This window comes from Lissotriton vulgaris, chromosome 12 (assembly GCF_964263255.1).
Source record: "Lissotriton vulgaris chromosome 12, aLisVul1.2, whole genome shotgun sequence".
NCBI classification, from domain to species: Eukaryota; Metazoa; Chordata; class Amphibia; order Caudata; family Salamandridae; genus Lissotriton; species Lissotriton vulgaris.
The window spans coordinates 110,258,414-110,283,906 of record NC_141700.1 but is presented as its reverse complement, the minus strand read 5'-3'; the positions used below and the strand labels follow the sequence as shown (position 1 = coordinate 110,283,906).

General features: G+C 45.3%; 1 protein-coding gene across 1 annotated transcript in view; it reads right to left on the bottom strand.

Moving 5' to 3' along the window:
- Positions 1-25,493, bottom strand: part of TMOD4 (tropomodulin 4) — a 125,188-nt gene that overhangs the window by 69,891 nt on the left and 29,804 nt on the right. Inside the window, exon 3 of the mRNA XM_086947427.1 lies at positions 14,366-14,522. Within this exon, the coding sequence (XP_086803553.1) occupies positions 14,366-14,522 (157 nt within the window). The remainder of the gene's footprint in view (positions 1-14,365; positions 14,523-25,493) is intronic.

The following is a 25,493-nucleotide window of genomic DNA, read 5'->3' as shown; positions in this document are numbered from 1 at the left end:
GAGATAACAAAATAGCATCTCATATTTTAATTAATCAAGCAATGCAAATTACTTACTGCATCTCAAAGGGCAACCAAAATCAGTGTGTTTTCCTTCTGAAATGGTACACGAGTGTCGTTCTATATTCTAATTACATTTACTTTTTTATGTTCTAGTCGCTAGAAATAAAGGAAGGTTTTTAGAACCTGTGATGAACTGTGAGGTCATCACGGTGTACAGCTGCTTCAGCATCGACATAACAGCCTGCTTATCACCCCTGCCTCTAACGTGCCTGCTTAGCTCCCAAGCACGCTTGCCAAATCCGACTGTTCTGCGCCCTACAATAACAGCTGACGGACAGGATTAATGCGAGACATGACAGGGCCTGACAGCCACCAGGGAGGGGTGGTACAATGTATCAGGTGCAACACCCGGAACAGTTATTCAACAACTATTTAAGTAAGCCCATAGTTTGACTTTTCTTCTGCTCTTACACTTAATAAAATTCCGATATTGTTAGACCTGGCACCTTTTGGCATGATTTCCCCTGTCTTTTTGGTTCTGCCTTCTGTTTTTTAAATGTTAGCTGGTCTTTGTTTTTGCTGGTTTTATGACTCTTTTACAACTGCTGTCCAGTGCTGAAGTGCAAGTGTTCCCTATGTAACAAGTAATGGTAATTGGTTTGTCCATGATTGGCATATTTAATTTACTTGTAAGTCCCTAGTAAAGTGCGCTATGCGTGCCCAGGGCCTGTAAATTGAATGCTACTAGTGGGCCTGCAGCACTGGTTGTGCCACACACGAGTAGCCCTTTAACCCCTTCGATGCTGTTGACGGAGCGGTTCCGTCATGCACGTCGGTTGAGCTGTGCGGATGACGGAACCGTTCCGTCATGACTCCGCCCGCGCAAGGCGGAGTCAGCATGGGCGGGGAATTCGCGCCGCACGGAAGCGGTTAAACATGCCTCAGGCCTACCATTGCAGAGTCTGTGGTGCAGTTTTAAACTGCCATTTCGACAAGACAAGTTCCCCAAACTTGCCAAGCCCAAACCTTCCCTTTTATGAAATGTAGGTCACTCCTTAGGTAGGCCCAAGGCAGCCCCCTGGGCAGGGTGTGTCGTATCAGGACACTCCAGGTACAACAGGAGTCTGATAGATTATTATAACAATCTTTATTCTGTGTGCGCTGCGCCTGCCATGTGTCCAGCTTCTTTGCCCTCTTGTTGGAATCTGCTGTCCCCCACCCCTTGACCGGAAGTCGTGTCCTGTTCCCTGCCCCCTCCCCACCAGTCGGGTCCAGGGTTCTAGTGCCCTGGGCCCAGGTCACGACATCTCCCCCTTTGTTGGAGAAATGACAGAGATAGTTAGTGCAAAGATAGTTGTAGCAAGAGAGAGAGAGAGACAGAGAGAGAGACAGAGAGAGAGAGAGATAGATAGAGAGAGAGAGAGAGAGAGAATGTGTCCTCATTACATCTCTTCAATCAGTCTCTTTGGTCTTTTGCACTCTCTTCTTTGACATGTTTCTCCTTTATCCATCTGCTCGTCCTCGTCCAGTCTCATGCCTGCGTCTCCTGTTGCGACATCTCTTCCTTCTTCGTCCATGATCTTGAGTTCCTTGAAGTGTGAGCTGTTTCGTGTGATATGGTATTGTCCTGCTGATGCTGTTATCATGGGCCCTTTTATCTTGGTCACCGTCAACGGCTCCTTTGAGAACGGGCTGTCCAATTTTCTCAGCTACCGCTGCCGCACGACCACGATATCCCCTTGTTTGAGGTGCGCAGGAGTGGCATGTCTCCTTGAATTGGCATATGCCTTCATTTTCTCCTTGGCCTCTTGGTCTTTGATGGCGATGCTGCTCTGCTCTGGCGTTGTTGTTGCTTCCAGCTGCGGTAGCCTTGTCCTGCTTGATCTGCCCAGCACTAGCTCGGCGGGACACCTTCCTGTGGAGCTGTGAGGGGTGTTTCAATAGTGCCTTAGCACTTGACACAGAGCCTGTCCTATTGATATCAGCGCCGGCTTTTCTCTTTGGACATCCTTCTTTATATTCCCCATGAATCATTCCACCATGCCATTTGCTTGTGGCCACAGAGGAGTTATTTTCCTGTGATGGATCCCTTAGTAGTCCATAAATCTTCGAAATTCTTCCCCTGAGAATGGCGGGCCATTGTCTGTCTTTAGTGTTTGTGTGGAACCCCACGCTGCAAATACGTTGTCCAGAGTTGGCAATGTTGCGCTTGCTGAGGTTGACGATACTTGTCGCACGATGGTAAACCTGGAGAATTCATCAATTATCACGAGCAGGTAGTTTCCTGTTTCCAGAGGCCCGTAGAAGTCTGCTGCCAGTTAAGTCCACACTGCCCGCGGTAGCACTGACATTTGTAACGGTTCTGGTTTTGCTGGCTTCCCCGTCGTTTGGCAGATGTGGCAGTTTGTGACAGTGGCCTCCACCATGTTGTCCAGCCCCGGAACCCACACTTTCTCCCGTAGCAGTTTCTTTGTTGCTACCATGCCTCTGTGTGATTCATGCACCAAATTTACAGTCTGTCTCCGCAGAGTTCTTGGCATCACTATTCTTGTTCCTCTCATTATTATTCAATTGTTGGTCTCTGATAGCTCTTCATGAATCTTTTTGAACGCCAGCATTTCCTCTTTGATCACTCCGTGTCCATGATGCTGTTGTTGTTGACATGTCTTCATCGCTGTTGTCTTGTTACCATTTTGATCGCGGGCATTGTAGCATCCCTCTCTGTTTCTTGCTCAAGCCTTGCCACCGTTATTGATGCCAGAGTGTTTTGTTTTAGTACAAGGTTCAGTTATTCCTCCTCCATTGATGTTGCCTCAGGGGTTTGTGGCAAAGGGTGCCTCGACATGTAGTCCGCCGGGTTGTGTTCTTTCCCTGGTTTGTGCACAATCTTGAAGTTGTACTCCATCAGCCTTATGCCCCATCTCCCGATTCTAGGTGGTATTTTCGCGTTAGGATTTCCATAGATGGTTACTAGGGCCTGATGATCCTTTACAATGGTGAATGGTTTCCCATATATGAACATGTGATAGTGCGCACATGCCCATACTACTGCGAGGCTTTCTTTTTCCGGCTGTGAGTATTCCCTCTCAATGTCGAACAAGCTTTTGATTGCGTATGCAACTACATTTTTGGGGGACTCTTTACCTGGCCTTTGTTGTGCCAGGATTGCTCCTAGCCCCACGGGTTGGCATCCACCGTCAATTCTGTGCACAGCAGGGGATCAAAGTACGCTAGATGGTCCACCTCTATCACTGCATGTCTGATGGCCTCAAACACTTTGTTGCAGTCTTCTGTCCACATGAATGTCTGGCCTTGCTTCGTCAGTTCTCTCAGTGGTGTGCTTACCGTGGCAAAGTTTTTTATGTATCTCGCGCAGTGGCTGGCAAGCACAAGAAATGATCTCACTTCTGCAACATCGCTCCGAGGTTTCGCTTTTTCCAGCGTCTCCACTTTGCTGCGATCTGGTCGCATCCCTTTTTTAGAGAGATGTGTCCGAAAAACACCAGTTCGTTTCTCCTTATTTCGCACTTTTCTTCATTCAGAGTTAGACCTGCCTGTTCCAGCTGGGAGCATATGTCCCGCAATGCTTTGTCATGCTCATCACCCGCCTATTGCTTAGGCTTCACTGGCTCCCCGTGAAGCAGAGGGTGGAGTTTAAGAGCTTGTGTGTAGCACATAAGGCAATATATGGACAAGCACCTGTCTATATAAAGGATCGTTTGATGCCTTATAATCCTAAACGATCGCTTAGATCTTCGGATGCTCAGTTGCTGGTTTGCCCTCGCTTTAAATTGTCAACAAAGGGCGGAAGATCCTTTTCCACACAAATTCCACAGCTGTGGAACAAGCTGCCAGATATGCTTCGTAAAGAGGCCAATCTTTTACAGTTTAGAAAGCAGTTGAAAACAATTTTGTTCAGGGAACCATTTGGTATTCTACTCCTCCTCTAGCTGGGAAAATTATTGTGTTTTCTTGGTCTAAAAGCGTCTTGAGACCTGTGGGTGAGTTGGCGCTATACAAACTAAAGTAACAATAACAATAACAACAATAACAATTATCTGTTCGACCAAATACCAGAATGTCGTCACTGTAGTTGAGCCTGTTTTTTACCGGCCTTATGACTTGCCGTATTGTTTCTTGAAAAATTTCTGCTGCCAATGAGATGCCAAAGCACAACCGCGTGTAGTGAAATAGACTCATGTGCGTGGAGAATGTCGTAATGTACCTTGACTGTGGGTCAAGTTCTAGCTGATGATATCCTTTGCACAGGTACAGCTTTGAGAATCGGCATGTGCCAGTTAGGCAGCTGATCATGTTGTTGAGGTGTGGTGCAGGGTGTCTTTCCAGTTCAATTGCTGTGTTCTGTATCCTCATATCGACACAGATGCAAATTTGAGATGTGTTCTTCTTTGGGACTGCCACTATTGGTGACATCCATGGTGTCGGTCCGTCTGCCGGCTCTATGATGTCCTGACTTAGCAACGTTTTTATTTCCTCCTCTACTTGCAGTTGCAGGTGTATCGGCACCCATCTGTGATGTTGAGCTACTGGTTTCACTGCCTCATTGATGTGCTGTGTTATTTGTCGTCCTTTTAGTTTTCCTAGTCCATGTAGGATTCCTGGATAATCTTGCAGGATGTTCTTCTTCTCGGACATGTGGTATGTCATTGTGAGGAGGCCCATCATCTGCGCTGTGACGTTGCTCAGTAAACATGGTGCTGGAGTGTCACCCTTCAGTACATGTATGTCTTCCTTGCTTGATCGGTCTTTGTATATCAGTGTCTCTGTAAATTTCCCCAAGTTGATCACAGTTTTTTTTTATCCCCACGTGAATACGTCAACCGTGGATGGCACTAGCGCCGGCTTTGTTTCCATCTTTTCATATTCTGATACACACATGATATTGCATGTGGCGCCGCTGTCTAACACGAAACGTGTGTTGTGTTGCCCCACATCTATGTTCACTGTTGCGGTCTTTTTTACTTGATGTTTCTCTATTATTTGGATGCTTTCTCGCCCTTTGTCATCTTCTGCAGACGCAACATCGGACATCAAGTATAGTCATTCTACGTTCTCTTGCACCGCTTCTCCATCAGATTCAGCTGACAAGCTGCGGTTTGCTGTTTCCATGTGCCTGGCATATCTGTGTCGTCATCCGCGGTCTTCCTGGTCGTCCTCTCTCACTTCTGAAATGTGTGCCCAGACACACACATGCAAAATGATTGCTCCTGCTGCATCTTCTGCATGTCTGAGCCATTGCCGGGCACGCGCTGATGTGTGGGAACTCAAGTCTGCATCTGTAACATGTTTTTCATGTTGTTTTCTTGGCAGTTGCTCATTGCACTATTTCTTCCAGTTGTTCATGCGACTGCTTCCGACCATGCAGTTGCTAGTTCTATTCGCCTCTCCTTATCCTGCTCCATCTGCTTTGCCTGCGCCGTCGCCCTCGCTTCTGCCCTGGCTATCGTTAGGATTTTCTCCACCTAGGTCGGTTCTTTCAGAATTCGTGTGCGGAATTACATTGACCGACATCCCTCAATGATGCGCAGGCGAATTGCTTGTTCGTTGTCGAACTTGTCAAATTCGCAGTGCCTGACCAATTTACGCAGTCTTGTCACAAAGTCGTCAAGGGACACGTCAGTGTGCTGAAATGCAATTGTGAAGGTGTATCTCTCAAAGTCAATGTTTCTTTGCGGATCAAATTTGTCTGAGAGGCACTTGATTAGCCTTTTGTATGCTGCTGTTTGGTCATCAGGGAATGTCACTAGTAGGTCGTCTACATCGTCCCCGAAGAGGTTTAAAAAAAGATCCAACTGCTTAGCATCTGTTACATCCGTGGCGCTCATGTATCTTTCGAACTTGCAAACCCATCGCTCCCATCTGATGCCCACTTGTGGTTCAGATAGGTTGAATGGAAGGGGTCTACAATACTGAGCACTGGGTTTGTCACTCGCTTGTTCAGTCATTGTGGGCCAGTGGCACTTCTTTCTTTTATTCTGTTCTTTTCTTTTGTTTAGTTTTCACTTTCGTTTAGCTTTCCTTCTTTGTCGCACTTTTTTGTGTTTTTTTGTATTTTCTTGTCTTTCCTTTACTTTCTTCCTTATTGTCTCTGTTTTGCGTAGCTTTTCTTTTTTTCCCCAACTTTTTAGACTTTTGTTCTGCTGTTTTCACACTTTTTCCTTAGTTTCTGTGTTTTCTGACTTTAAACTTTGTTATTTGTTTTTCTTTCCTCCCTTATCATCTCTTTGTTCTTTATTAGTGCACTTTTCAGTTCCAGCCTGACTTAAAGATGGCCGCTGGGTCTCCCGTGACGCTGATTGGCCGCTTTGCCTGACCTCAAGATGGCCGCTTCTTCTGCGAGATCTTGCACAAGATTTCTTTCAATTCCCTTGCGTGCGCGCTTGCTTCTCTGGACGTCGGGGGCTTCTTACCGGCTTTCTGTTACCGGATGATTACTTCTTTTCTCCCGTGCTGGTCTGGTTGCGGCCGGGGTGGGCTCCAGCGCATTGCCTACGCTTCGTCACTCGGACCAGGGTGGGCTCCTGACTCCATAGTTCTTCACTCCTGGAGCACTGGACACACGCATGATCCTCCTCCACAAACCTTTGTCGCCAGTTGTCATATCGGGACACTTCAGGTACGACAGGAGTCCGATAGATTATTATAACAATCTTTATTCTGTGTGTGCTGCGCCTGCCATGAGTCCAGCTTCTTTGTCCTCTTGTTGGAATCTGCCGTCCCCCACCCCTTGACCGAAGTGGTGTCGGGTTTCCTGCCCCCTCCCCACCAGTTGGGTCCAGGGTCCTAGTGCCCTATGTCCAGGTCACGACAGGGTGCAGTGTATTTAAAAGGTAGGACATGTACCAGTGGGTTTTGCATGCCCTAATACTGAAATACTGCTAAATTTGTATCTCAGAAATTGGTTTCAGAACAAAGGTGAAGCAGAAGTCTATTCCAGTGTTTGGCTGTCACGTAAGCAAAGCAACAAACACCCCAGCCCACCTTGGTTATGGTTGGGGCTTGACGGTAGTAGGTCAACACCAAACACAGCGCCCTGGTATGACAGTAGTGGCGCAACAACTAGAACAGAAAGACATGGATAGGATCATCAAGAGCCCTGAAACAAATTTACAGGGTCTTACAGAATCCACTCCTCACAGGCAGCCAATGCAAAATCTTGAGATGATGCATGACGCAATAATGCCGGGGAGATTTAAAAGTATTTGTGCCGCACTATTTTGAATAATTTGGAGACCCCAGCTTGTGTTTGATGGAAAACCCCAACAGAGTGTGTTATAGTATTCCAAACCTTCTGCAATTATGGCTCGGAAAAATGGAATGATGAACCACCCAATATCAAAACATAGGTTTTATCTGAGCCCAGCCTCAGGATATCTAGTGTGCAAGAGCTTTTAATTTTGTGCAAAATCCAGTGTCGTGCACAGCCCCGAACCAGCCAATCGAAGGATGATCTGAATGTAATTTGTGCGGCACAGTAGATACAAGATAGTTTGTATTTCCTGATCAAGGCCGCCAACAGTTCTAAATTTGTAAAAGTATATGTGCCAACACCTGAAGTTTTGCTAAGAAGACCACAGCAGGTGCTATCAAATATTATGGTGTCTTATACCAATGCTGCATAGTCTTTATTCCACCTCATGTCTCTTTCATCCATAACCATGCAACCCCTGCCACTACACTCACTCTTTCATATTCTTTTTCACCCTTGCTTTCTTTATTTGTCACTGTTTTTCCATCTTTCTCTCCCTCCTTCTTTCACCCTTTTGGTGTTTATCTCCGTCTAGCTCTGAGTCAAAATCTGAGTAGTATAAATAAGTGCCAGTCCTCAAAATGAGTGCCGGTGAGGCCCAACCGCAACCACCAGCTCAAATTAAGCACTGCCAAGGGGGCAACATACATAGTAAGAAGAGTGACTGTGAGAAACCAGTAAGACTCTTTAACTGTGACCAGATAAAAATGTATTAAACAATTTCAACACTTCGTCCTTTACAGCAGTCGTCGCAAGTTTAGTAAATGAAGTATCAAAGGCAACAGATAAATCCAATAAAAAAATCCAGTTAGGAGGTTAATAATTCAAACAACTTATGTTTTTAAGGATTTTCAGCTTGCTGCAAAAAAAATCGACATTTATTGTTTTCAAATACCTTGGAAATATTACCAAAAAAGACCAAGAGTAAGCATTTTACCCAATTGGACCTTAGGGAAACAACAACGTAGAAGATAGATGTATTTCATAAAACAACACTTGGAACAAAAGTGTAATTACGAGAATGTCGCTATTACAATGCCGTAAAGTGGGAGGAACTCAATGAGACTTGGTGGAATCAGAAGAATGTTTACTACATATACAGGAAATACATGTTAAAAATATATTGAAACGCGAATTAAATGTATATTATACAGAGGTAATCGCCACTGTGTTGTTATTGTTAAGTCAGAATTTCCATGGGAAGAGTATTTTGTGTTTCATTATTAACGTGGGCACCGATTGACGATCAGCACAGAACCTTCGAAATAAAATTCACCAACCCCTCAGTTCTTTCATGGAAAGTTTTGCACTTATCCATCAAATGCTGGCCACAATAAAGGGGGTCCCAAAATGTTGATTTCTCATGCTAATTTCCATAGTAAGCTTTGCTCTGTGATACAGAAAAACAGCTGACTGGAATTACACCAAATATGGCAAAAAGTGTGAGCTTTACCCAGAACGCATGCCTTTTGAAATTTGGTGTAAATCCATTCAGCCATTTTTTTTAAAAACAGCAAAAAGAAACTAATTTGGCATGAAAAAAGGGAAGCAGAGTAAGAGCTATGGGCTAGGCTCCTCCATGACGCAAAAGGAAACAATACTAGCAGAAGATTCTGGAAAACAGTTAACACACTCCAGAACCCAAGAAGTCCCAGCACTGATTCTTACTTAACCGAGGAAGCCTGGTCCAATTACCTCCAGCCCCACTTCAATACAGTGCCAAAATCTGCCATAACTAGGCGACTAGAAAATGACAGCAAAATTCAAGCTTGCACCCCACAATTGGTCTTTACTTCACTGGCACTCACCGAAAAACAAATCATAGGTAGGATTGCGAAAGGGAAGCCGGAGGGGGCTCCAGGTCCCAACGGGATCCCTCCCATTTTGTACAAACAAAACCCAGAATATTGGGCAGCGGCTCTACTGCCACTTTTTAAACAGATCGCAGACACCGTAACAATTCCAGCTCATGGAAAGGCTCTTTAATAGCTCCAATCAACAAGAAAGGCAACATAAAGGACCCTAAAAACTACAGACTTGTTGCCCTAATTGACAATGAGGCCAAATATTATGCTGGTCTTCTACTAGAGGAGCTCACGGAATGGTCGAATGAAAACGCTGTGATCCCCATTACCCAGACAGGCTTCCGCAAACAAATGAGAACAACATCAAACATTCTAGCTTTATCACAACTTATTGACACCATTAAGATAGCCAATCTGCCCCTGTTTGTATGTTTTATCGAGTTTCACTTCAGCGTTTCACAACATCAATAGAAATCTACTATGGGCGAAGCTGGAAAAAAGGAAAATTCCACCTGGGCTACTAACACAGCTGATATCACTACACACGGATACATGGGTCCAAGTTAAGCTGGTACCAGGAGACCGCCTGTCAAGGAAAATACGGACGACAAAGGGCCTTAAACAAGGGTGTGTGCTAGCGCCGACATTATTCAACATCTTTATGTCTGGCCTTTCACAGAAGCTCGTCGAAAGTAACGCTCACGCCCCAAGCTTAGGTGGTCTTACCCTCTCTAATCTGATGTATGCGGATGACATTGTGCTGATCAGTAGAACACCGATAGGGCTATAACATCTAATCAGCACAACTTTCAATTACTCAACAGCGAATAGCCTAAGCATCAATTTCTCAAAAACAAAAATAATGAGGATAAACGCTAAGACATCATCATCAAGGTTCTGCTGGCACATGGTAGGACTCACACTGGAAACAGTGGATGAATACAAGTACCTGGGCGTAACTGTGGACAAAAAAGGTTTATTCCAACAACAAAAGGAAGCAATAAAACGGAAAGGAATCAGCATAGCGATCGCACTAAGGAGCCTCAAAACGAAAGCAGTTGGCCGTAGCTTTACCCCTCTGCTTCAAGTGATTCACGCAAAACTAACTCCGGCCATAACTTACGGGAGCGAATGCCTCCGAGGGAGGGACGCTCAGCTACTGAATAGCACAATAGCGAAGGCTATGAGAATGATTTTCAGCCTGCCCATTTACACCTCGCAGGCACAAATAAGGCTGGAATTCGGCCTGAGAAATCAAACTGTAGCACGTATGGGTGCCTATGTCAAAAGATGGCACAAAATCCGGGGGAGGAGAAGACGCAAGTCTGAATCACTACCTATGGAAAGAGATAGAAAGTAAGAACAACTGCACAGCTGCAAAATATCTAAAGCATTCAATAAACTCCTTGGGCCTACCAGAAGCTTGGAAGAGCAATGGGTCCCACAACACCTTCAAACAGCTAGTTAATAAATCAGTAAGATCAATCTCGTTAACAGAGGACAAAGCAAGCCTAGCCAACAGGGCTCACGGTTGGACAGTTATCCAAAACTACACCAGCAGCTCCTGCCAAAGCTATTTAGGAGTTGGGTTCACCAGGCGCACAAAGGAGTTCTTACGCCTACGGCTGGGCATACTTCCATCACAAAGTCATCTTACCCCATGGAAAACGCCCCAAGCGACAATGAACTGCCGAATATGTGGGAACGCAAAAGAGGACATCCTGCACTTAATATGCACCTGCAAAGGTCTGAACAAAGAGTGCAGATATCATCTAAAACCGTCCCTAAATAAGCTAGGAATAAGAACATGCCGGCAGGCGGTCAAGGCTTGCTTTGATGGAAAAAACATTCAACTAGCAAGCCATCTTGTCAAATTCCTGGAGATAGCGGAAATGAAACAAGAACTACAGAAGGCAGGGAATGGATGAAGCAAACACAAAGGGGCAAATACAATGTAACTACCTACGGTCAAGGTACAGCCACCCGAATGCAAGCTAGCATACAATAAAACTGTAGAAGCAGATTGCTACGAACTAAAAGACTCCCTCGAATATCAATCTTCTACGCACTAAGCCTACATTACAGCGCAGCTTAAACCCAGGAGCAAGACTGTTATATTGTAATGGAGAGTCCTGTGCTAGGCTGGGTGATGTCACCTGTGAGGTACTTAGGGTTCCTTATGTGAGCTCATTATCTTGTGGGGGCTGTGACAGTTTAGCCAGCTGCGCCTGGTAGGGTTGGTTCTGGGTTCTCCTGAATTAAAGTTAAACTCAAGACAAAGCTCCGATTTTGTGTAATATGTTTACAACATTTTTGGCGACATCCAGGCGTAGCAAGGAGCAGCAGCAGGAGATAGATTGACTCGGAACTGAAAATCGAACCGAAGCGTGTGAGCAGAAGTGAGACAGTTACTCAAGGTGCACAGAATAGAGTGAAAACAGAAGCACAGTGAGTAATTTGAATTTACTGCTTGCTTAAGGCAGTGACAAGAGAAAGAGTACAAAGCAGCTGATTAAAAGCAATCGACGCGCAGAAATAATGATGTGCGATAAAAAGATAGACTCAAGTAATCGCAGATATAAACGTTGTGCAGCTAACAGACTTGCTAGTGTAATATGTTTACAACAAAGACTTTTAACACAGCCACCTTAGGCTATATAAGGGACTTACTCTATTTTTTTAATATATGCCCAGCGTGAAAGAAGCCTGTAGAAAGTTCTACTTGCCACATGAAGCTATTATCATTTTTTATCTTTTTTAACAATTGTATTAAAAAAAAAAAAGCGGCGGTATTAGATCATCTGGCATTTTAATGTATTATATGCTACTCTTTGCAATGGTTTTAATTAACTGAGCAATAAAGATTTACTTTACTTACATTCAGCCATTTTTGAGAAAATAGAGTTCAAAGAGAGGCTTGGGTTGGGCATAAAGTGGTTAACGCTTAGAAAAATTAGGTATATTGGGACTGGTGGACTCACAGGAGTCCCAGGTTACCGAAAATTAGGAGCTTAAGATTGACCAAGGGACCATTTTCTCCTGTCAGCCATTTCCATACTACAGTACTGTCCCAGGTACTACAGTAATGAGCAATCTGATTGACTGGGTCCAGCTAAGAAGACATTGTTGTGGCCGCCATTATAGGACTCAAGGTCTCAGTACCTGGGTCCTTAAAATATATATTTTTAAGAGTTTATGGGTACAGGGTAGGGATATGCTGACCCCAAAGGCTTGTGAGAGGGGACCCAGAGGAATCTCCAAGGGATTAAAATAACAAAAAAACATTTCAAAGCTATGGGGACTACAGTACTCTCTTTGAAAACAATGGGCACTCCTGTGAGGTACCACAGTACTCCAACTGGAGCTGCTGCAGGAGCTTCCACCCCATGCTGCAGCAGTACCGTCCAGGCTTCCCAAAGGAAGGTAAAAGACACACAAATGATGGACGGAATGCAGAACAAATCAAAACGTTCACCCCCAGTCAAGCGATCTGGGTTACATCCATTGTTCTTTTGCTCACCATGCCACCCCAGTTAAGAGGAAGGAAGATTGCAGAGTACTGTGGTACAATTGGAAGGAAGCTTGTGTGTTGAGTATCAGCAAATAGCGGAACCTGAAAAAAATGACTAAAAAAGGAGCCTAGATGGAGGTTTGGGAGAGCAGCTGTAGGACATACACACTAGTGGTTGGGCATTGCTGGGAAGTTTGGATCAGAGCTTTGCCAGAAGATAGGCCCTGCTGTGCACGGGCAAAGGCTACGCACAGCGGGGGAAGTTGGCTGGCCGTGGGTGGATTGGGTCTAAGACCTTGGAACAACACCACTTCTACATGATCAGAAGCCATGCCCTGCGGCCAAACCGTCAATATGTGCAGATTAAGGTTGTGCACAGCAGAGGCATTGCCCAACCTGCGTGCAATTTGAGCGCTGGGACTGGCAGGATGCCATGTGCAGTGGGGGCATTAGTTGAAAGTTGCCGTTAGAGTTTGGAGATATGAATAGTTTGGTTTTAATCAAAAATCCCCCCAAAATTCACTAAAAAAACTAAGTTTAAAGTGACACTCTGGTTAGGTGTTGAAATGAGACAAAAGGTAAAAACTACAGTTTTAAAAAAACACTGAAATTCACAAGTTATGATTTGCTGAGCGAACTGTAACTTGCGCCCTACAGTGCACTGCTTATGACTTCACATATTACATCACACATAGCTTTTTAAATGACATCATTGATGACATCACTGATCACATCCCTGATGATTTCAACCAGTCACTGTGGCAGTGTCCTATAGAGTTTGTGGACTTAATTCAACATGCAACACCATTTTCTGAAGTTTCGATCACCAATCATGTGATAATATGCAAAACCTTTGACCACATGCTAGAAACGTTGTCCAGGCACTCACATTTGGTGGATGGTACCCTCTTGTTACTGGTATTCACCTATCTAACAAACAAAAAATGTCTCTATAGATTTTAATGGGGTCACCCACCGTTTTTATACCTCTAAAAAAAGAATTTGTACTCTAGCCACCTTAATGGGAGTACCAACTTTAAGACTTTAGATAACTCGTGATTTTAAGTCAAGAGGCTGACAGGTATGCATTTGCCACCAAAAAGATACCTTCTGCCAAGCCATTGGACAACCCTGTGCAGTTTGGTAAAATACTCTGTAAACATTCCAGAGATGTGCTCAATGGCATACAACTTTAGAGCCATACTTAAACCCCAGTGGGAGATAAAACACCTCTAAGTGGACACTCCTACATTCTTCATCCTTCAAAAATCTGCAGTGCCTCCAGATCTTCAGTGAAGTACTGGAAATAAACATCCAAACCTCATAAATGTCCTTGTTACATAGAATCGGTCTATAACACTATTACAAATATTCAATACAGGCAAGTGCACCAGACATCCACTGGTGAATAATATATTGTCAACAGAAGATTTAGACGTACTTACAGATTTGCTTGTAGCAGACTTTGGCTTCAAGTTGCAAGTGACTTTGGCACATATCTAAGCAACCCCCATCAGGTGTGCTCAGCCTCTACCTTGTTTAACATGGAGTACGACTTGCACCCCAAACATCAGCACAATCACACGTACCTCCAAGGTTTAAGCTATTTCCATGCTATGTACACATATGTGTATTCACTGTAACTCTAGGCAGTCTATGACTATGGTGTTATTAATGATGTCATCAGTGATGTAATCAATAATGTCATTTGAGATGTCATTAGTGATGTCATCAACAATGTCATTTAACATCAGGACTGCGAAGTAGCGCTACCTACCTCGCTTCTCGCCAGTGAAGGGCACCAGGTCTTCGCGCTCCTCGGTCTCCAGGGCCTCCTTCTCCAAGTGCTGCATTAGCGAGTCTCGATCCAGGGGTCCTGTTGGAGTCTTCTTGGTCTGATCTCTCTGTCGCATACCAGCCGGAAGGAGGATGTTCTGGAATAAAAACAATACTGAACTTTAAGAACTTACCTCAGCACTGGGGTGAGTAACGAGTGTGCACCGGGACCACAAATACAGCACTGATGCAGCAGCAGCAGCAGCACACAATTCAGGCATACACAGAGATCAAGTACAGTAGTGGAACAGCAATGCAAGGATTATTCACAGAGAGCAGGCAAAGCATGGACAATAGCAGTACACGCTTCATTCTACAGAAGAACAGGTCATAGTCGAAGTGCAGGAAACGGACAGGAATATATATATATATATATATATATATATATATATATATATATATATATATATATATATATATATATATATATATATATATATATTTTTTATTTTTTTTAGGTTTCACTGAATAAACAGCGCGCCCACATGGGACACCGAAATGGACTACAATTTCCAGAAGGTCGTGGTGTCGGCCACGCCCCTTTTGAAGGCAGGTGATTAATTTGAACTGTGCATCGGCACTTGCACTGTTTTATTTCAACACACGCCACTGAAGAAGAGAGCAGAAGGCTCTCGAAACGCGTTTGGCGAGGACTGTGTAAAGAAGTTACATGCTGTTGTGAGAAGCTGCCATGCAAGCCTACATTAAACCGATTGTTTATTTCATCCTCTCGTGGCTGTTCTTCAAATGGGTTTCCTGTCCTTATGATGATATATATATATATATATATAGAACATGTACAACACTAGCACTGCAACTTTCATTTCTAGACTGAGATTATGTGCAGCACCGCAACACCAATGCATGCCTCAGAGATCAATAGACAGCTGGAGTGTATGTGATGTGGTGTAATGGCCAGAGTTGCCGACTTTGGAGCTGAGGAACCAGGTTGAAGCCTCGGCGTTGGCTCAACCTCCTGCGATTCTGGCCAAATCACTTAATCTCCCCGTGTCTATCGAAAAATGTATGTGTACTAGTTTAAGGTACCTGGTGCTCATGTACAGCGCTCCAATACCTTCGGGTCGAGTTTGCACTACATAAAACTGCAAAAAAATATATATATATATTGCAAGGTTCATCTATAGAACAGGAGCAGATGGAGCACTGGTGGCATCAGAACCTGCTTCATGCATACAGATGACAAGTACAGCACTGGACCGACACGGCGCAAGCTTCATTCACAGAGTAAGAACTTCTGCCGCACCAGGCAGATAAAGTGAAGTTTCCTTCGCAGAGAAAGAACAGGTGCAGCACTAATGATCAACGCACATCTCACTGAAATAGACAGAATCAGAGCAAGCTCCATCTATACAGAACTGCCAGTGAACGAACAACAGCAGCACAAGCTTCACTCACAGATAGAGAACAAGTGCACCACTGGCAACATCTGTGCAAGCTTCATTCTTACAGAGAAAAGGTAAGGCAATGGACAGCAGCCGAGCTAGCAACCTGCATAAAGAAGCAGCAGTGCAAGCTTCCTTAATTTAGAATGAACAAGTGCAGAAATGGACCGAAGCAGTGCAAGCGTCATTCCAGAGTAATAACTTCTGTGGCGCCAGGCAGGAGAAGTGAAGTTTCCTTCACATAGAAAGAACAGGTGCAGCACCACCAATCAATGCACGTCTCACGGAAATAGAAAGAAGTAGAGAGCAAGCTTCATTTATACAGAACTGCCGGGGAACGAATAGCAGCAGCACAAGCTTCATTCACAGATAAAGAACAAGTGCACCACTGGCAACACCTATGCATGCTTCATTCTAATGGAGAAAGAGTAAGGCAATGGACAGCAGCCGAGCTAGCATCCTGCATAAAGAAGCAGCAGTGCAAGCTTCCTTCATTCAGAAAGAAAACGTGCAGCACTGGCAACATCAGAGCATGATTGATGCATAATCTGAGTAAAAGCACTGACAGAAATAGTGCAAACTTAATTCAGAGAAGGTGGAGAGAAAATGGTAGAGTGCCAGGCGGTATCAATGCAAGCTTCCTCCGTAGAGAAAGAACAGATGGAGCACTGCTGTAAAGGGAACTGGTGCAGCTCTGGATAATTAATACAGTGCAGGCTTCAATCATAGAAATAAAAGAGTATAGTATAACACTGGCAAAAGCTGTGCAAGCTTCATTCTTAGAGGTCATTGGTACAGCACTGATAACAAGCATTGGCAAAGACAGAAGGTCTAGCTTTGCCACCCTTTAGTTGCCTCTATTGCTTTTTGTCGATGCTCTGCAGCTTTGTCCAATATCTAAAGGCTTTTCAACAATGCTGTCCAGCACTGGCAAAAAAAACAAGCATTTGCAATGCAATAGGTCTCGCATTAGGAAGGATTGAGCTTTTGGTATTGTAAATGACACATTTTTTATGTATGTGTTGGTTTTGAAAATAGCGAAATTAATAGCTTTGTCATTTACAATGCCAATAGTCATAACTTTCACAAATGTGACACCTACAGCATTTGTAATGCAATATGTGTTTTATTTACGTGACTTAGATGTATTGATATTACAAATAACAATGGCTTTTAATTTTTTTAAATAATTAATACTTAAATAAAAGTTATTGTAATTCATAATGGCAATAGCTTAAACTTTTGTAAATAACTTTTGTGAAGATTATGTTCAGTGTATTTTATTGTTACGAAAATCCAAGAACAGAAGTGAAATATTAACATCTTTTTGTTGAAATTTTTAATAAAGCTTGAGACATTGAGAGAACGTATTTTGACCAGTTGTTGTTGAATGGTTGCGCAGATTGATGCTGGGGTGGCGCTGAGTGATGTGGTGGCGACAAGTGATGCTGTGGTGTTCAGTGATGCTGTGGTATCGCATAGTGATGTTGTGGTAGCGCATAGTGATGCTGTGGTAGTGCTGAGTGATGCTGTGGTGGTGCTGAGTGATGCTGTGGTGATGCAATAGATAGAGTAAGTGCGATAGATAGAGGGAGGGCAATAGATAGAAGAGTGAGGGCGATAGAGTGAGGGCGATAGATAGACATATAGATAAATTGATGGCGATCGATAGAGTGAGGGCGATAGATGGAGTGAGGGCGATAGATGGAGTGAGGGCGATAGAGTGAGGGCGATAGATAGATACATAGAGTGAGATAGATAGATAGATAGATAGATAGATAGATAGATAGATAGATAGATAGAGGGCGATAGATAGAGTGAGGGCGATAGATAGATACATAGAGTGAGATAGATAGATAGATAGATAGATAGATAGATAGATAGATAGATAGATAGATAGATAGATAGATAGATAGATGGCAATAGATAGATAGATCGTGTGAGGGCGATAGATAGATAGATAGATAGATAGATAGATAGATAGATAGATAGAAGGCGATAGATAGAGTGAGGGGGGTTCCCTTGGGAAAATGTAGATGCTTTTAAGCGATAATGCACATTTGAGTAAAACCAACGTTCTGTCGAGTGATAAATAATCTTAAGAAATACTGTAATGCTGTAAAAGCGCCAATGTGAAAGATGAAAACATCCTCTCAAACTGATTTTATCACAACTTTCTTCCTTCAGCTTTTCTTTGAAGTCTCAATTTAATATAAACACCCTAAATGGAAGTCTTTAGCATAATCTGTGGTCATCCTGGAATGTGGTGTTGAATCAGTCCTCGCATAGCACGTTGAACACCCCTGGTCAAAATAGTTTGTCAGGAGAGGATGGGGCTTAACGGCAAGAGCTGACTCTGAACCAGCGGAAGCAGATTCGAGTCTCAGCAGAGACGCTCAAACATACTGTGATTCTGGGCAAATCACTTAATTTCCACTTGCCTTGAATGTATCAGGCTGTAATGCAACTGGGACTTATGTAAAGCGCTCTGTTAACTTTGGCTCGAGTTCGCTGACCACTTCAATGTTAGTTTCAGCATTTCCACCAGCAAAAACTATTTTGTAGGGCATTTTCTTTCTAGTTAAACTAACTATTGTTGCGTCTTTGTAAAAAAAACTCATTTTTTATGTCATTGAATTAAGTAAAATACATTCGTATTTATTTCCCAGTCATTTCACTGTGTACACAAATGAGTTCCTCCGAAATAAACCTCCCTTTACTATATCAGCACGTATTTTGAGCGTTGCCTGTTTCATATTTTCATACTGATTACCAGGAAGCAGCGGGCAGACCTTCCGACGGGCACTGACAGCTTTTTATATTGAGAACCGTGAGGGTGAGGGCAAAATTGGAGAGCCCGGTAGGAACCCCTCTTTGCACCTGCTTTTTAAAACAGTGGGTGCTGAGCACCGGCAAGACCCGGTCTACTTTGAGCACTGGCTGGACATATGATATGTCAGTTATCTGATAACGCAGCAAGGTGCATAAAGCAGAATAAATGATCATATGTCTTGTAGCCTGGTTGGCAGAAAACGCTATCACGACAAATAAACGCTATTGTATAAATCAGTAACTTGAAGGCACCGTACAACACATCTCATTATTTAACAGTGCTCTGTGTGGTAATTTAGTGACTGGCTCAGGAACATGCTTTGCACATCACTTCTTGGTTTCCAAAGAACTGTAATAAATAACACTTGCAGTACAAATTAGACCATCTTTGTGGCCACCACAACACTTCGTTCACCTCTTTGTAAAGGTCTAAACAAAATCGGTGCTCAAATGGAACCCTAAACTCACAATCGTTCAGTACCTGTTACTTGATGTTGATAAGAGACAGCAATCACTTCTTATAAATATTGCATTCCTGCCGATAAGTGCTGGTGCGCTCCCTTTTAATTTAAGGGGTGCACTGGCAGTAACTGGAAACATTCCATTGGGCGCAAGGAAGAACATTACGTCATAGTGCCTGGTGCGCCACCGAATGGAGACGCGCTACAGACTACAGTGACCCACCTGCTGATGTAGTTGACGACCCGGAACTCGTGGCCCTCCATGCGGAAGCTTCCGTTGGAGAACAGGTTGTAGCCCCCGCAGCCGAGGTGGCAGCTCACCAGGCTGTCCGGCTGCTCCTCGGGCCTTAGCTGCAGGTACTCAGGCTGCATGGCGAGCAGCTGCTTGAGGGGCAGCAGGGCCAGCTCGCAGTTGCAGGTGGTGAGCGTGCGCAAGTCCCCGGAACCGACGGAGACAAAGCTCCGCAGCGGCGGCCTGGCCATCCCAGCCCCGTCCGCAGCAGACATCCAGCCCTGCCGCCGAGCCGAGGGACGGAAGCCGCGACAACCCCGGGATCAGGACGGGCAGCGCGGCGCGACACAACTACAGATATGATCATAAATTCAAGTGATGTGGATGCCTCCCTGGTTTGCGGCGTCTTTGTTCAGCTCACTTTTCAATTAGTTGCACTCACTTTCCGAAATGCTGGGTTACTCAAAGTACACGGATTGCGAGGGGATTACTCATGTCCACGCCCTCTGGAGCCACTCCCGAGGAGGGAAAAAATAAGCAGTGCCGAAATAGGTTGAGCTGCCTGGAAAAACAAGAAGTAACTATAAAACTACCTACGTTTTTGTGGCTAGGCACCGAAACATGGACCACAGGATAGGCGCGCTACAAAACCTAGCAACCGGAAGTTCGGCAGCGTGAAGCCGGTCGTGGGGCGGGACTTCCGCCTTCTGCGTGAAGCCCGCATCCACGGAGTGTCAGAGAGCAGCATTGGTGACGCAGGCGGGGCTCCCATGCCTGAGGGAGAGCCCCGCGGTGGCTGCCGAAGTCAGGAGTGGCGGCGATGCGGTGAGTAGGGCTTAGTTGTAAGGGGGGGCGGGGGTGTGTGTCTGTGTGCGTGTGTGTGTGCAGGGGGGGTTGGGGGTTGCGGCGGGCGTATGCGTGCGTGTGTATGCGTGCGTGTCTGTGTGTGCGTGTCTGTATGTGTGTGTGCAGGGGGGGGCGGCAGCGTGTGTATGTGTGCGTGCGCCTGTGTGTGTACAGGGGGTGGGGGCTGGCTGTGTGTGTGTGCGCCGTGTTTGCATGCAAGCCAAGCGAAAGCAGGGGCTGTGTGTGCGTGTCTGCGCAAGCGCATCTGAGAGGCGCGCTCCCGCGGTGAAAACTGGAAAGGAAAAGCGCGTGGCACATTGCTGTCCACATTCCCAGATACGGGCAACAAAAGGTGTCGAGCAGCGACTACGCTGCTCGACCTACAAAGAGAAAATAAGCTCAATTACGCAGCTGCTGCTCCCGGCTTTGTCATTCTGCATCGAATTTGTGATGGCATATGTTTGCATTTGTGTTGCTATGCATGTGCGTGCCTACAGAACGGCACTATTTTCTTTGCACTTTAGTTAATAATCTAAGATTTTTAATACCACATGGATCCAAAAATGAAGAAAACAATTGAATTTGCGCTCAAGCACTTTATAGTAGAATGGCCTGGCAGGAAATGGCATCTGCAAGTCCCTTCCCAAAAATAAATAAATGACCACAAGAAGTAGGCGAGCTTGTTGGGGGTAGAAATAACAGGATGAAGTGGAGAAAATGGAGGTGCACAATAGCGTTTCATGCAAAGTGAAGAGGTTCGGAAGCAACCAGTAGCTGCCATAAACTCCCCCAAAAATGACAGGTTCCGCCAGGGGAGGGGAGGTTCAGATTAGTAGTTTAGAGGAGCAGGTGTGCGTACTTGGGGAGGAAGGTGGAGCCGCACACCTTGAGAAAGAGCGTACTTGGGGAGGAAGGTGGAGCCGCACACCTTGAGAAAGAGCGAGGAAACACATGCACTCTCATGGAGTAATTAACGGAGAAAAAAAACTGCTCCCTAAATGCGAGCAGTGGAAGGATACAAGACAGCCAATCAAACAGAGTCTATGATCCAGGGGAGGAACAAACACAAGAAGAGCGAGGCAAACCAATGAATAAGAAGCAAGCGAGAGTGACAACAAAGACAGCCAATATAAGCAATGGGTCAGTTCTAAGCCCATTGTACACGTATGTTATGGTCTAAAAAGCCTTCGCCTTGAGACAGGTAGGCCTGCCAGCGGTGCTAATGGCAGTACCAAACCAGCTACTAACCATCACACCCTACACGTGTAACAATCCAGACTATTCCAGGCCCCCAAAGCAATAAGATTAGCAAGAGCATCAGGTAATATTCCTTTTTAACGTATATTGAATTAGTAAACAAGTATTGTTGTGATCACTCTAAATCAGACAAACAGAACACCATGTGGCAGACTATCGCAAGTGCCAGTGTTGCCGATGAAGTGCCGGTGCCGAGGACCGGAAACCACCAGCTCAAATTAAGCACTGAACAGAGGACAGGCACAACAATAACTGCAGTGCGAGCAGTATGTGGACACAGGGTAACATTTCAGCCTTGCCTAGCAGCCTCAGTTCAAATTTCATTCTTGAGACAGAAGAGGCACAGCACTGCCAATATCATTGCATACTTCATGCCTACCCAGAGAACAGGTACTACACTGGACAGTAGGTGTGCAAGCTTCATTGATTAAGGGAGAGAACACATTCAGCACTAATAGCACAGGTGCCACTGTTAAGACCGAATATGTTCTCTTGCGATTATTGGAACTTGCACACCTGTTTTGGAAGTGTGTGATGAACAAGCACAACCCTTGACAGCAGGCATGCAAGTTTCATTCTTATGCAGAGGACTGGTATGGCTTTGTGAACATACACTCACTTATTCACCTTCTTTGGTCCTGAAGAAAGCCTCAGCACCTCTTGTCGAGGCTGAAACATGTCGACCAGGTAAGGGGGATAAAGAAGATCAAACATCTCCACAATTATCCCCTCTCCATTTTAAACCGTGCCCTAGAACTCAAGAATAAAGGTATCCATTGAGTATCTCAGAGGTACTTTTAAAACCACACCCTGAGCACTCCCTCTTCACTCAAATAAAACCAAAAAAACCTGCTCCGCTGTAATTCAGGCCTCGTACCACAGCTGAGTTGCACTTGTCAGCCTGGCTGGGAACCCAATGATAAAGCATGCCACCAACTAGGTTCTTCAAAAAAAGGTTTTTCCCATTCCAGTGTATGATATTGTGTCATCCTAACATTTGTGATCCCCTACAGGGTCCGTCCACTTTCTTGTTTACTAATTAAATCCAGGGAGAAGGATGTGCCACTTGTTTTCCTTGCTCTCTCATTGTTGTTATTTTATTATTATGTGAATGCAGGGGCACATTCCATTCACAAACATGTGAATGCATTTTCAGCATGAGCAACAGTAATACAAGTTTCACTTCTACAGGGTAACAGCTTTAGTCATACAGAAAAAAAGACATGTGCTAGCTTCATTTACAAAGGGTGAATGGGTACAAAACTGGCAACAGCAGTGCAAGCTTCATTTGCAAACAGGCAACGGGTACTGCACTGACAACAGCAGTGCAAGCTTCATTCACAATGGGGGATCGGGTACAGCACTGGCAACAGCAGTGCAAGCTTCATGCACAAAGGGGGAACTGGTACTGGACTGGCAACAGCAGTGCAAGCTTCATTCGCAAAGAGGGTAAGGGTACAGCACTGGCAACAGCAGTGCAAGCTTCATGCACAAAGGGGGAACTGGTACTGCACTGGCCGCAGCAGTGCAAGCTTCATTCGCAAAGAGGGTAAGGGTACTGCACTGTCAACAACAGTGCAAGCTTCATTCGCAAAGAGGGTAAGGGTACCGCACTGGCAACAGCAGTGCAAGCATCATTCGCAAAGAGGGTAAGGGTACCGCACTGTCAACAGCAGTGCAAGCTTCATTCACAAAGCGGGTAAGGGTACTGCACTGGCAACAGCAGTGCAAGCTTCATTCACTAAGCGGGTAAGGGTACTGCACTGGCAACAGCAGTTCAAGCTTCATTCGCAAAGAGGGTAAGGGTACTGCACAGTCAACAGCAGTGCAAGCTTCATGCACAAAGGGGGAACTGGTACTGCACTGGTAACAGAAGTGCAAGTTTCATTCACAAAGAGGGAACAGGCACAGAACTGGCAACAGCAGTGCAAGCTTCATTCGCAAAGAGGGTAAGGGTACTGCACTGGCAACAGCAGTGCAAGCGTCATTCACAAAGAGGGTAAGGGTACTGCACTGGCAACAGCAGTGCAAGCGTCATTCACAAAGAGGGTAAGGGTACTGCACTGGCAACAGCAGTGCAAGCTTCATTCACAAAGAGGGTAAGGGTACTGCACTGGCAACAGCAGTGCAAGCTTCATTCACAAAGAGGGAACGAGTACAGCACTGGCAACAGCAGTGAAAGTTTCATTCACAAAGAGGGTAAGGGTACAGCACTGGCAACAGCAGTGCAAGCTTCATTCGCAAAGAGGGTAAGGGTACTGCACAGTCAACAGCAGTGCAAGCTTCATGCACAAAGGGGGAACTGGTACTGCACTGGTAACAGAAGTGCAAGTTTCATTCACAAAGAGGGAACAGGCACAGAACTGGCAACAGCAGTGCAAGCTTCATTCGCAAAGAGGGTAAGGGTACAGCACTGGCAACAGCAGAGCAAGCTTCATTCGCAAAGAGGGTAAGGGTACTGCACTGGCAACAGCAGTGCAAGCGTCATTCACAAAGAGGGTAAGGGTACTGCACTGGCAACAGCAGTGCAAGCTTCATTCACAAAGAGGGTAAGGGTACTGCACTGGCAACAGCAGTGCAAGCTTCATTCACAAAGAGGGAACGAGTACAGCACTGGCAACAGCAGTGAAAGTTTCATTCACAAAGAGGGTAAGGGTACAGCACTGGCAACAGCAGTGCAAGCTTCATTCGCAAAGAGGGTAAGGGTACAGCACTGGCAACAGCAGAGCAAGCTTCATTCGCAAAGAGGGTAAGGGTACTGCACTGGCAACAGCAGTGCAAGCGTCATTCACAAAGAGGGTAAGGGTACTGCACAGTCAACAGCAGTGCAAGCTTCATGCACAAAGGGGGAACTGGTACTGCACTGGTAACAGAAGTGCAAGTTTCATTCACAAAGAGGGAACAGGCACAGAACTGGCAACAGCAGTGCAAGCTTCATTCGCAAAGAGGGTAAGGGTACAGCACGGCAACAGCAGAGCAAGCTTCATTCGCAAAGAGGGTAAGGGTACTGCACTGGCAACAGCAGTGCAAGCGTCATTCACAAAGAGGGTAAGGGTACTGCACTGGCAACAGCAGTGCAAGCTTCATTCACAAAGAGGGTAAGGGTACTGCACTGGCAACAGCAGTGCAAGCTTCATTCACAAAGAGGGAACGAGTACAGCACTGGCAACAGCAGTGAAAGTTTCATTCACAAAGAGGGTAAGGGTACAGCACTGGCAACAGCAGTGCAAGCTTCATTCGCAAAGAGGGTAAGGGTACAGCACTGGCAACAGCAGAGCAAGCTTCATTCGCAAAGAGGGTAAGGGTACTGCACTGGTAACAGCAGTGCAAGCGTCAGTCACAAAGAGGGTAAGGGTACTGCACTGGTAACAGCAGTGCAAGCGTCATTCACAAAGAGGGTAAGGGTACAGCACTGGCAACAGCAGTGAAAGTTTCATTCACAAAGAGGGTAAGGGTACTGCACTGGCAACAGCAGTGCAAGCTTCATTCGCAAAGAGGGTAAGGGTACTGCACTGGCAACAGCAGTGCAAGCTTCATTCGCAAAGAGGGTAAGGGTACTGCACTGTCAACAGCAGTGCAAGCTTCATTCACAAAGAGGGTAAGGGTACAGCACTGGCAACAGCAGTGCAAGCTTCATTCACAAAGAGGGAACGGTTACAGCACTGGCAACAGCAGTGCAAGCTTCATTCCCAAATAGGGTAAGGGTACTGCACTGTCAACAGCAGTGCAAGCTTCGTGCACAATGTGGGAACGGATTCAGCACTGGCAACAGCAGTGCAAGCTTCGTGCACAATGTGGGAACGGATTCAGCACTGGCAACAGCAGTGCAAGGTTCATTCACAATGTGGGAACGGGTACAGAACTGGTGACAGCAGTGCAAGCTACATTCACAAAGAGGGGATGGGCACAGAACTGGCAACAGCAGTGCAAGCTTCATTCACAAAGAGGGTAAGGGTACTGCACTGGCAACAGCAGTGCAAGCTTCATTCGCAAAGCGGGTAAGGGTACTGCACTGTCAACAGCAGTGCAAGCTTCATT